Source organism: Lepidochelys olivacea, assembly GCF_965140295.1.
Source record: "Lepidochelys olivacea isolate rLepOli2 genome assembly, chromosome: 4".
NCBI lineage: Eukaryota > Metazoa > Chordata > Testudines > Cheloniidae > Lepidochelys > Lepidochelys olivacea.
In genome coordinates this window covers 50,298,666-50,317,272 of record NC_140414.1, presented here as the reverse complement: position 1 = coordinate 50,317,272, position 18,607 = coordinate 50,298,666, and the positions used below count along the sequence as shown (strand labels likewise).

Genomic DNA, 18,607 nt, shown 5'->3' with positions numbered 1-18,607 from the left:
TTATAATGCCATGCACAGTCGTACACAATAAAACCATGTGCAAGAGAGAGTTTTACTTGCAGAAATAATTATAACCTTCAATTTCTAGATTTCTTTGCCTTCAAATTGTAAATCATAATATTGCATTCACATATTTTGCATTGACTCAGTTGTAGTGTGATCCTGCTGTTTCTTGCTGCTAAAGAAAGCCTAACAACTACATGGACATAATTCTTTTCATGAGCTGCAAAATAAACACTTTGGCCCAGATCACCTTCTGAAGATTCACACGCAGAGAGGTCATCTGGGTGAAACTTCCTCCTTTTCACATGGAAGAGGAGACTTCCCATTCCCTCCCTGGCCCTTCACAGACACTCCTACTCAGGAGCTCAAGGGATTTCTGGGGTCTGAGGGACTGGAGCAAGGGAGGAGGTGGTCTCCACAGCAAGCTCTATGCTCAGATTTCCATGTGGAAGTCACAGTCAGATTACCTATGAGATGAACCCCCTTCTCATTAGTCCTACATGAAGTTTCTATTGAGCAGCAATTGGACCTAGATCAATTGGAGATCTAGGCAATGGCAGAGTGGCTCCTGTTGGAGGAGGGAGCCAACAGAGCAGTTGCCATTTCTGCAGGACTTTTCCTGGTTCAGAGGAGAAAGAAGGATTTCTAATGGAAACATGGGGATGAGGAAAAGGAAAGTTTGCCCTCCCTGCCAGGTTTTCTGACAAGTATGGTTAGAGCGTTTTTGCTCAAATAATGTACTCATTTATTTTTTCCTAATTTTTCTGATGTGATTATGCATAAAAAGAGATTATTTTAAAAAAATTGAACAGTAAAAGAAATCCAACTTTTTAAAAAAGTTAATGGGCTCAATTTGTCCTCATCATCTCACAGATATCATTTGCATTCCCCTGCACCACTGGAGAAACACACCCAGAAGAGAAGGGCAGATTTAAGAGCAACACTGCCCTTCACCAAGGGAGAGCAGATTTCAGTTCTTTCAGAAGCTGTACAGAAAGGTGCTGTAAACTGCCTAGGAGAATGAACAGACACATCTCCTGTTTCAGAGTAGCAGCCGTGTTAGTCTGTATTCGCAAAAAGAAAAGGAGGACTTGTGGCACCTTAGAGACTAACCAATTTATTAGAGCATAAGCTTTCGTGAGCTACAGCTCACTTCCTCAGATGCATATCGTGGAAACTGCAGCAGGCTTTATATATACACAGAGAATATGAAACAATACCTATTCCCACCCCACTGTCCTGCTGGTAATAGCTTATCTAAAGTGATTTCCAGCACAAATCCAGGTTTTCTCACCCTCCACCCCCCCACACAAATTCACTCTCCTGCTGGTGATAGCCCATCCAAAGTGACAACTCTTTACACAATGTGCATGACAATCAAGCTGGGCTATTTCCTGCATAAATCCAGGTTCTCACATCCCCCCACCCCCATACACACAGAAACTCACTCTCCTGCTGGTAATAGCTCATCCAAACTGACCACTCTTCAAGTTAAAATCCAAGTTAAACCAGAACATCTGGGGGGGGGGGGTAGGAAAAAACAAGAGGAAACAGGCTACCTTGCATAATGACTTAGCCACTCCAAGTCTCTATTTAAGCCTAAATTAATAGTATCCAATTTGCAAATGAATTCCAATTCAGCAGTTTCTCGCTGGAGTCTGGATTTGAAGTTTTTTTGTTTTAAGATAGCGACCTTCATGTCTGTGATCGCGTGACCAGAGAGATTGAAGTGTTCTCCGACTGGTTTATGAATGTTACAATTCTTGACATCTGATTTGTGTCCATTTATTCTTTTACGTAGAGACTGTCCAGTTTGACCAATGTACATGGCAGAGGGGCATTGCTGGCACATGATGGCATATATCACATTGGTGGATGTGCAGGTGAACGAGCCTCTGATAGTGTGGCTGATGTTATTAGGCCCTGTGATGGTGTCCCCTGAATAGATATGTGGGCACAGTTGGCAACGGGCTTTGTTGCAAGGATAAGTTCCTGGGTTAGTGGTTCTGTTGTGTGGTATGTGGTTGTTGGTGAGTATTTGCTTCAGGTTGCGGGGCTGTCTGTAGGCAAGGACTGGCCTGTCTCCCAAGATTTGTGAGAGTGTTGGGTCATCCTTTAGGATAGGTTGTAGATCCTTAATAATGCGTTGGAGGGGTTTTAGTTGGGGGCTGAAGGTGACGGCTAGTGGCGTTCTGTTATTTTCTTTGTTAGGCCTGTCCTGTAGTAGGTAACTTCTGGGAACTCTTCTGGCTCTATCAATCTGTTTCTTTACTTCTGCAGGTGGGTATTGTAGTTGTAAGAAAGTTTGACAGAGATCTTGTAGGTGTTTGTCTCTGTCTGAGGGGTTGGAGCAAATGCGGTTGTATCGCAGAGCTTGGCTGTAGACGATGGATCGTGTGGTGTGGTCAGGGTGAAAGCTGGAGGCATGCAGGTAGGAATAGCGGTCAGTAGGTTTCCGGTATAGGGTGGTGTTTATGTGACCATTGTTTATTAGCACTGTAGTGTCCAGGAAGTGGATCTCTTGTGTGGACTGGACCAGGCTGAGGTTGGTGGTGGGATGGAAATTGTTGAAATCATGGTGGAATTCCTCAAGGGCTTCTTTTCCATGGGTCCAGATGATGAAGATGTCATCAATATAGCGCAAGTAGAGTAGGGGCTTTAGGGGACGAGAGCTGTATCTCCTGTATGTCTCTCCACAATCCATTCCAGACAGCCCTGCCCACTTTGTTAGCTGTGCCAGCCAGCTCTGACACACGGGAGAGTATCAGATCTAGGGCTATTTGCACTGATGCAAACCCACTCCTCCCTTGGCAATCTTTCCTTTATTGGAGGCCTACAAGCTGAACCAGGGAGGCAACTAAGCTCATTAAATGTAGCATTTAATCTCAATAATTATTCTTTGATGACAAAGGGGCATCCTGAAATATCTATATTTCATAGGTGATTATCTTTTTTGTGTATCATGCATGTTTTATTTCTCATTATAAAAATTGAAAGTTCAGTATTTTAAATAAAAGAGCACAATATGCACAATGATTTGGGGGAAAACAAATAACTCTTCAGTTTTTATTACAGCATTAACGGGACAATAGTGAACTACTAACATGTAATCCAAATGATGAGACTTGAATCATTATATGTTATACAAGCAAAATAGATTCTTATCCATTAATTTAGTCAGATGATGAACTCTTCGAAACATCCAAATTGAAAAGTTCCTTAATTTTGTCATAAAGTACCAACACTAACGCACCTCCGGTTCCACGAAGGACATTGGAAAAGGCACCCCGAAAGAAAGCCTTAAGTCCCTCCTGTTTGTATATCTTGAAAAAGCAGTCAATGGTTCCTTTATATTGACGTTCAGCCTCTCCACTCTGCATTCAAATAATAAAAACAAAACATTCATGCAATACAGTGAGGAAAATGTTTATGCTTAGCACACTGCAAATGTGTTTTTTTCTTCCCTCAATAGTAATGAACGTTTAGGTATGATAGTTTGGGAACACCTTTTCCTCAGTTTGCTTCCTGTCAAATGCGAGAACTTGAATTACTAAATACTTCTTTGATGTAATGCTCATTTAGCTAGTTCTCCAAAGCTACATTTAGAAAGGCTGCAATCCTTCTTGTGATGCTTCATTTCAGGTTTAGTTGGCAAGTGGATAGCTTAGGAGTTAAATGAGCTCTCTCCTACCCTAAGGGTGCCTTGAACCACTCTGACACTATCAAAACTTCTGTATCACATCTTTTTTTCCTCCTTTAGTGCCACTGAATTCTTGTATAGCAAGAAGACCTCAATTCTCTATTAATTAACAGAGGTCATCCGGTGTATATACATTTACACAAAATTCCTTTAAAAGAGTGGTAAGGTTCTGACTCACATAAAAACCCAGAACCACAGGGTGGATGACGAGGAGTGGAATCTCTGCTCCTGTGGCTCAGTCTGTCAAAAGGTGGAGGATTGAGTCAATATATGTTCATCCTCCAACCCTACAAAAATCCCTCTGCACAAACTCAGTATGAGCAGGCTCCCATGAGTTTCAACGGGTGAGGGCATGGGTGGTGGAGCCAGAAAACAGCTGATTCAGTATCCCCTGAAAAGCCACAGGGATTTACTGGCCTAAGGGATAGACCCTATAGAGGGACAGTATTGGAAAAGTGTAATCTAAACATGAGTCATGCAGTACAGCTTCTTCTCTTCATAAAGGTGCTGTAACATATGAAAGTGAAGCAAAAAGGAAGACTTGTTAAAGGTTTGCAGAGGCCTCAGTGCCACATTCATTGGGGATAGTTATAAGTGATTACAGCTGAAGGAGAAAGCCTCTGAGCAGTGAAAGATTACATAAATTTGTCCGACTGCTTGTCCACCTGTCAGTAGTGACAAGCATAACTCTCTCTGTATCTTCTCTAAGTGTCGTCATAATGGAAAATCATAGAAGTTTACTGATCAAGAAAGCATACCATGCAGATGTTGTGCTTCTCCATCTGATTGAAATGTTAATATAAGTTGTGGACTGGCTGCTATTGTAGACTTGTATATTGCAATATGCAATATAATAGGTGTAGCAGGAGGCATAATAGAGTTGCAAACACTGTTACCCTATCTGTACAGGATCTGAATCTACTTCAATATATTCAAAGGATACTGGTGGAGGATATTGATGTTGAGGTAAGAATTCTTCTCATTTTTAATAAAACAACTAACTTGCATTGGAAGCAGTAACAGTACCGTCCCCTAGTTACTCCAGGAAGTTGCCTTCAGAGCCAAATTTATTACTGGCTGGAGAAACAGAAAGTATTGTATCAAATGCTTGGCATTAGTGGGGTATTCTGAAGTGCCCGAGCAGGTTAGGTGCCTAACTCCCATTGACTTTTGATGCATCAAAATTTTCTTTGATGCTATGAGAAGAGCAAGTACTTTTTAAACTTTTTGGAACTGCCATCCTCTGTTCTAATACCAGATGGTCAAAGCCTCCCCAAAGATCTAGGGAAGGAGTTCCTGTTTTGTCAGGAGCATATTTAACATTTTTACTTTTTGGTTGAGGATAATTCCTGATAGTGAGGATTTGTTCTCTGAAGCATTCTTAAGAAGTTACTTCAATATCTTAAAATACCTGGGCTCCAAGGAGGAAAGAGAACGAAGTTTACTAGAAAAAATTTAAAACTATCTCGAATGATAATATATATTTGCCTGGATAATCACAAGTACTTTGAAGGAATCAATCACTACGTATCAGGTAAGCTGTCAGTAAGAGGGAGTAGTCAGACTTTTTCTTCAGTTCTTTGGGAGCTGTCTCATTGACTGCAGCTGATGAGAGATTTTTTTACCTCAGATGAAGAGTGCAATAAAGTCATGTAATAGTGACATACCAGATTCTTTTAATCCAACATGATTTTCAAAAAAGAATAGCAAAATATATTGCTTACTTGCATCATCATACGCCTTCTGACAGTGTCAAAGGGATAAGACAGTATCCCAGAGAATGTAGTCACCGCTTGGGCAATGAGAAAGGACAATATGAATGGTGTTTGTTTTGGATTTGGCAATAGCCCCTATAAAGAAAGAGAAAACCAACAGATGACCATGTAATTTCTGATCATCTAAAGTTAATGTCAAAATCAGTAGGTGTAAAGTGTCATTTTCCTAGATTTCTTTTGTAATTACTGGAGAAAGATTATTTGAAATTTTATACATCCTTTGTAAATAAAAAATTAAATATAGTTTTGAGTATTTAAAATTAAAGACAAAGAAAAAAATTAACATTTTTATTAATTCCTGATGAATACTTAAAATATCTTATAAGCATGTGCTTTTATCCACAAGAGTTACCTTAATGGTGTCATAACATCCAAAATAGGAAGCTCGGTACACAATGATTCCCTGTACTGAAACACCAAACCCCTGGTACAGGCCGACAAGTCCGTCTGACTTTGCAATTTTAACAATACAGTCACCAAGGCCCTTGAACTGTCGCTCAGCAAGACCTAATATAAAATAAGTTTTCTATTAAACAACATGCATATTTGTGTCTTTGTCAGAACTGCTTTAAAAGAATAAAATTTTGCATCATTTTGGGCCAAAAGACATTGCTAGACAGGAGAATCCATTAAATTTCTCTTTCACACAGTAGAAAAACAGAGTGCTGACAGGGGAAGGAAAAAGTACTCCTCCTCTGCCAATATGCATCACTGTCCAGAAAATGGTACAATAATATCTTCAAATTATCCAAACTTCCCAAACATTAATTAAAGTTAGCTGATTCTAACTGTTTCTTCCACAAATTCAACATTTGATCAGGGCACACAGGAGAATGAAACACAGACCCAGGGATGGATTTAAAGCAGCAAGCAACAACTTTATTAACTTTTAAATTTAATGGGAAGAGGGCTATCCATCCTCTCCAAAAAAATCAGACATTGACTAGTGTACTGTGCAGTGTTAAATGGTCTTCATGCCAAATATCCAGTATTCAAGGTTGGCCCCTTTCAAGCTAACCCTTGGATTCAGCCCACTCTGAATCCTCTTGCCCTTTCCCTGCAAAGGGGAATGAGGGTGTACCTGCAGGGTACCTCTCTTTGCAAAAACTTAAGGCTTCCTATTCTCCCTCCAGGCTAAAAGGGCCCAACAGTTATCTCCTGATAGTCATATTTATCCTCAGAGCTTATCCCTTTCAGCCTTTAGCCTGCACTGGGTTATTGGATGTAGGTGGTGACAAAATGACAAACTCCGCTTTTTAATTCCTTCCTTCCTCCTAAAACCAGGCTCCCAGAATTCTGTAGGGAAGGTGAAAAACCCACCAGACAGGCCCATCATTCTCTCCTTAAGGAGGAAATTCCTTCCTGATCCCCAAAAACTCTCAATCTGGACAGACCAACAGCTTCCTGATAACATACCTCAACTATGGGCAGGGAGGGCACAGCAGCAATCGGGGCAAGATGGCTGCTGCATGCCCAAGAACCCAGAACACAGCATGGGGATGGGGGGGAGGGGCGGGGGGCACAAAAACCCAGGTTCCTCCACAGCTTGGTCAATGGACAACAGAGAAACGTCTTTTCCTCTTATGTCCCCCAGGCCAGACACAATTTCCATATATGTTATGAGCAGGGAGGGCCCCCTAGAGTGGCTGAGCCTGCTCTCTCTTTTTCTGGACGCCAGTACTTGCCTATTCCATGATGATACAATCAAACATTCCTCCCATTCACCCCACTGAGACATGGAGAGGCATTTTCAGCAAGTATAGAAACATGAAGCTATTTTACGATATAATATGCCTAGGCCCTTCTTTAACATAACTCTATTGTGTTTGTCAATCATTTTCCAGCCTTCAGGATACTGAATCCTCAGACAATTAAAAATAGCAGTTTGGACATTACTGATGTTTATTCTTAGAAATCTTGTTCTTTTTCCAGCTTAAATGGGAGCAGCAACCATTTAGCTCTCCACTAAACTGTAACATTTCACACACGCTGTCTACGCTGCCTTGCAGTTTGGACTCTATGGGGGTGTGAATAGCAGTGAACTCCCCCCTGTGGATGCGGCAGGTGTGAATTAAAAGATTCCTTGTTCACATTAAGGTAATACTCTTTAATCACATTAAGGTAATACTCTTTAATGAGAATGAGGAACCTTTTAGTTCTCGTCCACAGAGTCCACACGGAGGAGTTACAACTGTGCAGCACTTTTGGTGCGCACTGCTACTCACACTCCTGTAGCCATAACTGTGGAGCTTGGTAGACAAGCACATGGTCAGAACACCACTGCAGTCAATGGAGTGATGCTGATTTACATAAATTGTGAATCTGACCCTCTGATTCTAAGGGAACATTCTTGGCATTCTGTTGACCGTAGCCACATTACTGAAGAAAAGTAGCAATTTGGGACATAGTGATATGGCACCCCAGTGTCAGTTGTCCACTTTTCTTCTGGAGAATAAAATCTAAAGGGGTATGTGAGTATACATCAGAGCAGAACTTAAACATCTTTAATTTAGTCTTTTGAGAGACTTCTAAGACACATATCTAGGGACACATGCTACCCTTAATATATGTACAAAATTCCCATTGATATTCTTTGTGTGGACCAGAGGTGCCCTGTGAAGTCTATGCCATTAGAGTTATAGGATTACAAAAATAAGATCCTACAATTGTTGACATTTATATCTGGCAAAATCCAGTGGAGTAGCTTAATGTGAATGTGAAAAATTAAGCAATATATAAAGGCAAAACTGTTGAAATTTAAGAATTATGCTCTGTAGTTGTCTCCAAAGATTTCCCTCTCCACACACTTTCTCTCCCTCATTTTCAATAAAGACCATACTACCCTGAAATATATTTTTATGACTTTTTAACTGTTTGGGGCATTTTTCTAAGTAATGCAAAAAACTGTAATGCACACAGCTGAATAATGATTTGGTTGTAATATACAGATATATATAAATAATCTGAAACGCATCTAGGGAAGAATTAGAAGGGTAATTTAAGAGAATTCACTACCTTTCCCAATGTCAGCAGCTAATCGAGTTCGTGCAAAGTCTAGTGGATATACTACACACAAAGATGTTGCTCCAGCCGCTCCACCAGAAGCTAGGTTTGCAAAAAACCATTTCCAGAACTGAAATACAAAAATTACTGCATACAGTTATGAAACTATAGAATTAGAACCCCAGCATAGTGATCTCTCCTATGGCTATTTAAAGAATTAATGAAAATGATTAGGGCTGTCTGTGATGTTACACTCCATATGAAAATGGAAGCTTTATGAAAATATACTTGTAATGTGAATATAATGTAACTGGAATATACTTTATGCAAAAGGTCTCTTGTAAGGTATCATTCCAAAGCTTATAATCTACTGAGTGTGTTCATCCTGTTTGTATGAATGTATCATTCTTGTATCTAAAACTAGAAATAAGAAGTGTTACTCTGAAGTCCTATTGTAATTATGCAAAGTGTGGGCCATTAATAGTGGTTTAGAATCTTGATGGCTCCCATTAACCAGGACAATTGGTTGTAAATGGCTCTGTTTACTTGTAAGCATTCCTGTGTTCATGTGAGTCAGGCCAGAAAGAATGGAGGCTTAGGATCTCACAGGACATGTGACTGTGTCACCGGGTACTGGAATCCATCTCAAACCTGGTGCTTTTCCATTTAGAAGGAGGGGTGGGGACCCAGAGACAAAAGATTCCCGCCTTGTGTCAAAGCTATAAAAGGGGTTGGAACAGAACAAAGGGGGCTGCCTGTCATGAGAAATCCCCTAGTTACCACCTGAGCTGATACAAGGACTGTACCAGGGGAAAGGATTGGGCCCAGACTAAGAAGGAGTCTAGTCTGTGAAAGAAGCTTACTGGAACATCTCTGAGGGTGAGATTTACCTGTATTCAGTTTCTTAAATCTATTAGGCTTAGACTTACGTGCTTTGTTTTATTTTGCTTGGTAACTTACTTTGTCATGGATTGAGAACTGGTTAAAAGACAGGTTTCAGAGTAACAGCCGTGTTAGTCTGTATTCGCAAAAAGAAAAGGAGTACTTGTGGCACCTTAGAGACTAACCAATTTATTAGAGCATAAGCTTTCGTGAGCTACAGCTCACTTCCTCAGATGCATATCGTGGAAACTGCAGCAGGCTTTATATATACACAGAGAATATGAAACAATACCTCCTCCCACCCCACTGTCCTGCTGGTAATAGCTTATCTAAAGTGATCATCAGGTGGGCCATTTCCAGCACAAATCCAGGTTTTCTCACCCTCCATCCCCCCACACAAATTCACTCTCCTGCTGGTGACAGCCCATCCAAAGTGACAACTCTTTACACAATGTGCATGGCAATCAAGTTGGGCTATTTCCTGCACAAATCCAGGTTTTCTCACATCCCCCCCACCCTCACACACACACAAACTAAAAGACAGGGAACAAAGGGTAGGAATAAATGGTAAATTTTCAGAATGGAGAGGGGTAACTAGTGGTGTTCCCCAAGGGTCAGTCCTAGGACCAGTCCTATTCAACTTATTCATAAATGATCTGGAGAAAGGGGTAAACAGTGAGGTGGCAAAGTTTGTAGATGATAGTAAACTGCTCAAGATAGTCAAGACCAAAGCAGATTGTGAAGAACTTCAAAAAGATCTCACAAAACTAACTGATTGGGCAACAAAATGGAAAATTAAATTTAATGTGGATAAATGTAAAGTAATGCACACTGGAAAAAATAACCCCAACTATACATACAATATGATGGGGGCTAATTTAGCTACAACAAATCAGGAGAAAATGTTGGAGTCATTGTGGATAGGTCTCTGAAGATGTCCATGCAATGTGCAGCGGCAGTCAAAAAAGCAAACAGGATGTTAGGAATCATTAAAAAAAGGATAGAGAAAAAGATGGGGAATATCTTATTGCCCTTATATAAATCCATGGTACGCCCACATCTTGAATACTGCGTACAGATGTGGTCCCCTCATCTCAAAAAAGATATAATGGCATTAGAAAAGGTTTAGAGAAGGGCAACTAAAAAGATTAGGGGTTTGGAATGGGTCCCATATGAGGAGAGATTAAAGAGGATAGGTCTTTTCAGCTTGGAAAAGAGGAGACTAAAGGGGGATATGACAGAGGTATATAAAATCAGGAATGGTGTGGAGAAAGTGAATAAGGAAAAGTTATTTATTTGTTCCCATAATATAAGAACTAGGGGGCCACCAAATGAAATTAATGGGTAGCAAGCAGGTTTAAAACAACGAAAAAGAAGTTCTTCTTCACTCAGCGCACAGTCAACCTGTGGAACTCCTTGCTTGAGGAGGTTGTGAAGGCTAGGACTATAACAGGGTTTAAAAGAGAACTGGATAAATTCATGGAGGTTAAGTCCATTAATGGCTATTAGCCAGGATGGGCAAGGAATGGTATCCCTAGCCTCTGTTTGTCAGAGGGTGGACATGGATGACAGGAGAAAGATCATTTGATCATTACCTGTTAGGTTCACTCCCTCTGAGGCACCTGGCATTGGCCACTGTCGGTAGACAGGATACTGGGCTGGATGGACCTTTGGTCTGACCCAGTATGGCCATTCTTATGTTCTTATGTTCTGTCTGTTATTACTTGAAACCACTTAAATCTTACTTTTTATACTTAATAAAATCACTTTTGTTTATTAATTAACCCAGAGTAAGTGATTAATACCTGGGGGAGCAAACAGCTGTGCATATCTCTATATCAGTGTTGTAGAGGGCAGACAACTCATGAGTTTACCCTGTATAAGCTTTATATGGCATAAAACAGATTTATTTGGGGTTTGGATCCCATTGAGAACTGGGTGTCTGGGTGGTGAAGATAGGTAACCCGCTGAGTGGTTTTTGGTTAAAGTCTTTAGCTTTGGGGGCGTGGGCCAAACCTGGGTCTGTGTTGCAGCAGGCTAGTATGCCTGGCTCAACAAGGCAGGGTTCTGGAGTCCCAAGCTGGCAGGGAAAACGGGCTCAGAGGCAATTCCAGAACGTCAGGTGACAGTCCCAAGGGCATCTCTGTGACCAAACCCAGTTAATGAAAATTATTAGGGCTGTCAATTAATCACAGTTAACTCATGCGATTAACTCAAAAAAATTAATCACAATTAAAAAAATTAACCATGATTAACCACACTTATAACAATAGAATACCAATTGAAATTTATTAAATATTTTTGGATGTTTTTCTACATTTTCAATATTGATTTCAATTACAACACAGAATACAAAGTGCACAGTGCTCACTTTATATTATGATATTTGATTACAAATATATGCACTGTAAAAATGATAAACAAAAGAAATAGTATTTTTTCAATTCACCTCATATAAGTACTGAAGTGCAATCTCTTTATCGTGAAAGTGTAACTTACAAATGCAGATCTTTTTTGGTTACATAACTGTTCTCAAAAACAAAACGGTGTAAAACTTTAGAGCCTACAAGTCCACCCAGTCCTACTTCTTATTCTGCCAATCGCTAAGACAAACAAGTTTGTTTACACTGACGAGAGATACTGCTGTCTGCTTCTTATTTACCATGTCACCTGAAAGTGAAAACAGGCATTCACATGGCACTTTTTTGCAGCTGGCGTTGCAAGGTATTTACATGCCAGATATGCCAAACATTCGTATATCCCTTCCATGCTTCGGCCACCATTCCAGAGGACATGCTTCCATGCTGATGATACTCGTTAAAAAATAACGCATCAATTAAATTTGTGACACTACCTCTTGGGGGGAGAATTGTATGTCTCCTGCTCTGTTTTACCTGAATTCTGCATATATTTCATGTTATAGCAGTCTCGGATGATGACCCAGCACATGTTGTTTGATTTAAGAACACTTTCACAGCAGATTTGACAAAACGCAAAGAAGGTACTGATGTGAGGTTTCTAAAAATAGTTACAGCACCTGACCCAAGGTTTAAAAATCTGAAGTCCCGTCCAAAATCTGAGAGGGATGAGGTGTGGAGAATGCTTTTAGAAATTTTAAAAGAGCAACGCTCTGATGGGAAACTACAGAACCCAAACCACCAAAAAAGAAAATGAACCTTCTGCTGGTGGCATCTGACTCAGATGATGAAAATGAAAATGCGTCAGTCCGCACTGATTTGGATCATTATCAAATAGAACCCATCATTAGCATGGAAGCCCTAAAAATTATCTAAAGAATCAGATAATGTTACAAATTAACATATAATAAATGTTCATGCAAGGCTCAGAGAGTATGTGTAGTAGTATTTCATCCATATCAATTTGACAAGATTCCATTTCTGTCCTCCCATTCACTACAAAATATTTATCAGGTCTTCCCATGATTTATTTTTAAATTTTGAAGAGCTTTTGTTAATTCTCAAGAGCAAGCAAAAAAACACTTTATAATATATTAGAATACGGTTCTGGTCAATGATTCTCCAAACCCACATTACTGCTGGCTTGATGAGACTTTCTGATGACGGTACAACTGTGCACCAACTCCACTGGTGCTCAGTTGGTACCACAACAGAAAAAAGTCCCTATATCTCATGGGCCAAATTGAAGTCAATGGACTTACATCAATTTGGTTCAGAAAGTTTAAGAGGTGCAAGGAAAAAACTAACAGGCGGGGAACAGATTAAAACATTTTGCGTCAGATTGGTGAAAACTGGCTTAATTCCATTGATTTCTATGGAGCTACAGCTAACGATCTAGCACTTTAATTCCCACAACCTCTTTTATTGCTTTCAATATATATATACATATTTTAACAGGTTTTAGCTCGCAAGGGAACTATAGCTTGTAGTTCCTCTTTAGGTTTTCCCACAACACAAAACATATACAAGGGCATCCCAATGGACTGAGCTTCAAAAAAAGAACACACTGATTGTTTAAAAATGTGCTAATTTTTAGAGAACTGAATCCTGAGCATTGTTTCATTTATAGAAATGTTTGTAAAATTTGAGTCCCAAAAACATGAAAATGCATCCCAGCTGGGTACATTTTTATGAGAAGGAAAAGAGATTTAAAGAATTGTGAATTCAATATAATTTACACCAAGCATAGCTCAGATTTTTTCCATTGTAAAAAGGTGAACTTGCAAACTGAAATTTCTTATATATTTATTCATTTTGAACAAAAGGGACCAGATTAAGAATTACCATGCAATACAAAGAGACGAATCAGAGAATAGTGCATGTCCAGAGTTCTTTCAGGTCAGTACCAACAGGAAAGCCTGAAGCTGGAATTGTTGCTGGCACTGAAGAAAAAGCTGCCAGGAAGAGAAGCAGAGAACACCATATTTTTTTGAAATTACAGAAACCCACTACAGAAATCCTAAAAAGATAATGTAAGACAGATACAGATAAAAGGGATGTTTGAGCTATTTTTTTCACATGAAACAAATTAGATAACTAATTTCCTGTCAAACATTTAGATTTAATCAAATCAGCATTTTCCATTGGAAAATTTTCAATCCACTCTAGGCCATACCAAAACAGGTTTACTTATTAAAGTGATCAAATCTGCTAGAGCACATTCACCTGTTTGTCTTTATCCACTCCAGATAGGAAAATCTGTTTGTATTTGTCTTTAAAAGCAAAGTTTAGAGCCTGTGTTGGAAAATATCGGATAACATTTGCCAAATTGCCACGCCAGAAGCTCAAAAATCCTGTAGGAGAAAACAGATTATTAAATTACATTTACAAAGTTTGTATTATATCACCCTGAATAGATTATATTACATTACTGTTGTTTCTAGTTTATGATGAGTTGTAAAAGTGGCCAAAAAAATTCCGATGGCACTGGAAATCTGATTTTTTTTCTAACATTAACCAACAGATGTCTGTTTTAGTAGGCAACAATGAGAAATCTCAACTCTTGAGACCATAAGAGAAATGACAGTAACGCTCAGAAATGCTGAAGGTTCCTAACTTCCTTACCTCATAAATAAAATTTGGGATACATATTTTTAATGTATTTAAAAAAAATCTCATAACTCTTTACTGGGATATACATACCAATCATGTTCTTTATCTCATTTAAGTGTGGCTGCATGTGTATTTTAATCACCACAGAAGGAGCTCAGGCTCCATGTACATGGAATGGTGAAATGTTTATGAAACATAGTGGGAACTCAGCATGTACAATGACCTTTTATCATTAGATTCCTGAAAACATTAAAAAAATGATCCCTTTGGACAATATAATTAAGTTGTTAAGGAGACAGGCAAGTGTGTCAACTTACAGCACTACCAAGGTGCAAATCCTGTCCGGATGTGTGTAATTCTATTTGACATGTGGAGAAGTTTGCACGCAGTCCATTTGCACAACGAGTGCCTCTAACCAATGCTGTTAGTTTTCTCAGGGCAATGCTGCCAAAATGACCCCCACAATACCAAGATAGTGTCCAGCAGAATGAAGCTTAACGCTTTCCAGGAGGGATGGGGGAGGAGCGGGGAGCTGCGTGCTCAGGGGAGGAGGCGGAGAAGAGGCGGGGCAGGGGTGGGGATTTGGGGAAGGGGTTGAAATAGGGGCAGCTAGGGGACGGAGTTGGGGTGGGGACTTTGGGGAAGGGGTTGGAATGGGGGCAGGGGAAGGGGTGGAAAGAGGCTGGATGAGGTGGGGCCTCATGGAAGGGGTGGAGTGGGGGCGGGGCCGGGGGCAGCAGGGGCAGGTGGTGTCAGCGATGCAGCCCTTGGGCCAACGTACTAGTCCTCATGTGGCCCTCCTGGTGATTTGAGTTTGAGATCCCTGTTTTAAGTTTCTAACCTTCCAACGGTGAACTAAATGTCATTATTGTCTTGCTGGCAATCTGGATTACTCCTGACTGTTGCAGTTCCACAAAAAACTTTAGGGTGGAATGGGACAAGCCATCACAGTATTGCCAGCTTCAAGCATTCAAAAATCATGAGTCAAGACCCAAAATTTCATGAGATTGGCTTAAAAATCATGAGAATTTAAAAAATAGTAAGTTTGGGATTCTTTTTATTAGCCTTTTCAAGTCTTTAGATTTCATGCTTTTGTGCTTCTCTCTCCAAAGAGCAGGGTCAGGGACTTCCTTTTCAAATGAAAGTTGAGACTCACATAATTACATGACTCCAGGAGACACAGTTTCAAGAAAAAAAACAACAACAACATGAGAGTTGATGATCAGTTGGTCTCAATATGAAGTCAAAGGGACTACATACATATTTAAAAGTTAATCGTGTTCTTAAGTATTTTGTTGGACTGGAGCAAGAGTGCTCAGCACAGAAATGAGCCATAAAATTGAAAGCAATATGGATATAGGGACTGACAAATTTATCAGAGATCTGCCTGCTAGAATCTGCTCGGAAATATGAGGAGGTTGTGAGAAGGCCACTAACAAGAATCAGGTAAAACCTTCAGTGCTTTAGCTGTTGCTCCTGGCTTTCTTAATCACCAGCTGAACAGTGAAACTGAGGCTACGTTTACAGTGCGCAATTTACAACAGCATGGTTGTGCCCCTCCAGGTCTCCTGGCAACAAAAAAATCCTACCCCCAATGAAGGGTGGTAGTTCGTCGATGGGACAGCAGCTCCCACAGCCAAAACGCTGTCCACTCCGGTGCTCTTTGTCATTAAAAATGTTCTCATTCAGGGGTGTGTATTTTTCACACCCCTGAATGACAAAAGTTTTAACGACGAAAGTGCAGTGTAGACAAAGTCTGACATGCATCAATTCAGACTTGCCTCACTCATCTAGGTTGCTTTGGGATGGGTATGAAAGTCCATTCACAAAGGGGAACCCTCAAAGCTTTAGGCTTCCCAAATCCCTTTTTTAAAACGTTGTTTTTATGGGTATTAAGATTAGCATGCCAAATAGTTGCAACTATTGATAAGGGAAGAATATTAAAAATACCACCCAAACCTAAGATGTCTTATGCAACCCATATTTACGAACACACACTTTTGCTATCACACCATGTAAAGATGTGTCTGTAGATTAAATGAAGTGTCACTTCTGATTTTTTTATTACTTTTTTGATTTATAAAATACACTCAATTAAAATTGCTGAGCGTATGTACCTAATGTTATTGAAACATAACAGCGTTTCCTCAGAAAAATACAACAGCAGTGATCAATTGAAAAAGAAGAGTCAGTTAGGGAATCCTCAACTTCATTCCAGCAAGAAAAACAAAAGTTAGGGTAGGACACGGTGGACTGAGGCCTGGTGGACAAGGAAGTGGGAGGGGGCGGCAACAAAATGGGGGTGGGTTTGGTGAAGAAGTGCTTGGAGTGGGGGGATTGGTGGTGAAGTGGGTGAGGCGGACCCTGGAGCAGCAGGGAAGGACTGTCAGTGCTCTCTTCTTACCTTGTATTGTGGCTGCTGCCTGCTCCGCTCCTGCTAGCTGCAAGCCAGCAGGGGAGCAGAGGGAGAGAAGGCAGCCTGCACACCAGGCGTCACATCATCATCTAGTGACAGGAGGCTGAGCTACAAGGGAAACCCTGCCAGATGTCTTCAACTATGCTGGATGCATGAAATGCCAGTAATAGCATGATATGAGTGATAAATGCAGGAGTGTAATGCAGAAATAATAGCATAATATGAGTGATAAAAGCAGGAGTGTAATGCGAGATGCATGACTCCTGCAAACCCTAGAATTGGAGGAGGGTGTGGATCGAACAAGATTGGGCGTGAGGAATCTAGACAGTGCTCCATGTAGAATCACACAAAGTAGAGCACTATGGGGGCAGAGGGGTGTACATACCCTGCTCATTGGGGAGGTGCACAAAATGGGGTGGGGGGAGAAGGGTTGCTGGGGGTCCATACCCAGCTCCTTGGGGATGCGCACGAAGCAGGGGGCAGGGGATGCTGGGGGTCCATACCCTGCTCCTTGGGGATGCGCACGAAGCAGGGGGCAGGGGTTGCTGGGGGTCCATACCCCGCTCCTTGGGGATGCGCACGAAGCAGGGGGCAGGGGTTGCTGGGGGTCCATACCCCGCTCCTTGGGGATGCGCACGAAGCAGGGGGCAGGGGTTGCTGGGGGTCCATACCCCGCTCCTTGGGGATGCGCACGAAGCAGGGGGCAGGGGTTGCTGGGGGTCCATACCCTGCTCCTTGGGGATGCGCACGAAGCAGGGGGCAGGGGTTGCTGGGGGTCCATACCCCGCTCCTTGGGGATGCGCACGAAGCAGGGGGCAGGGGTTGCTGGGGGTCCATACCCCGCTCCTTGGGGATGCGCACGAAGCAGGGGGCAGGGGTTGCTGGGGGTCCATACCCCGCTCCTTGGGGATGCGCACGAAGCAGGGGGCAGGGGTTGCTGGGGGTCCATACCCTGCTCCTTGGGGATGCGCACGAAACAGTCTATCATGCCCTTGTACTGCTGGTCAGCGCGGATCTGCTTGGATGAGGCCTGCACCTGCAGCAGCAGCTTCACCCGCTCGATGGGCGCAACCGTGGTCTTGGAGACTGCGGCCGCGATGCCCCCAGCCATCAGGTCGGCCACGAAGGAGATGGGGTCGAAGAGCTGCTGGTTCTCCGAGGCCTGCATGGTGCAGAGAGGAGGGGGCAGCAGCACTGGCTGGGATGGGGCAGGAGCTCCAGACAGCAGGCTCCTCCCAGCAGGCCAAGGCCAACTGCCACAGCTCAGAACCCACCCCTGCAGGTCACATGAGCTAACCACACGGCAGCCAAGGGCTAGAGGCACAAAGGGAGGAGCCACGGAGAGGGACTGGAGCTAGGTGGCTGGGCCTGAGACCTGGAGCCTGGAAGTGAGGAATTGGAGCTGGGTTGGCCGCAGGCTGGACTAGGCAACAAGGACTGACTAAGGAACCAGGGTTGGGGAGCTCCTGAAATCATCATAGTCGTGCCGGGAAAACCTTTTCCTGCCCAGCAGAGAAAGCTTCAACCAATGATCAAAGGTTCCCTGGACAGCACAATGCTTCTCATGTGAAGCTGCAGGAGCCAGGCATCATGTTAACTCGGAGATTTACAAAGATCAAGCACCCAAGGAACCTTAACTCTGCTCCTGAATTCGTGTTCCTGTTTTAGTGCCTGATCCAATTCCCATTAAAATCAATGACTTTGACTTTACACTGCAGCAGTGTTTTTGTGGGGCACTCTGGAGCCTGCTGTGATAGTACAGTGACCTCACCAGTACCTAGATTAATAGAAAAACTCA

At 41.9% G+C, this 18,607-nt stretch overlaps 1 protein-coding gene across 1 annotated transcript; it reads right to left on the bottom strand.

Annotated features, from left to right (window-relative positions):
• Positions 1–3,137: 3,137 nt before the first annotated feature.
• SLC25A31 (solute carrier family 25 member 31) lies at positions 3,138–17,977 on the bottom strand (the record flags this gene model as incomplete). The annotated part of the gene is made up of 6 exons (XM_084627495.1): positions 3,138–3,377; positions 5,428–5,553; positions 5,831–5,985; positions 8,494–8,611; positions 14,007–14,134; positions 17,761–17,977. The coding sequence occupies 6 exons, from the start codon at positions 17,975–17,977 to the stop codon at positions 3,177–3,179; spliced, it is 945 nt and encodes a 314-aa protein (XP_084483621.1). The 3' UTR covers positions 3,138–3,176.
• Between the last annotated feature and the right edge of the window lie 630 nt (positions 17,978–18,607).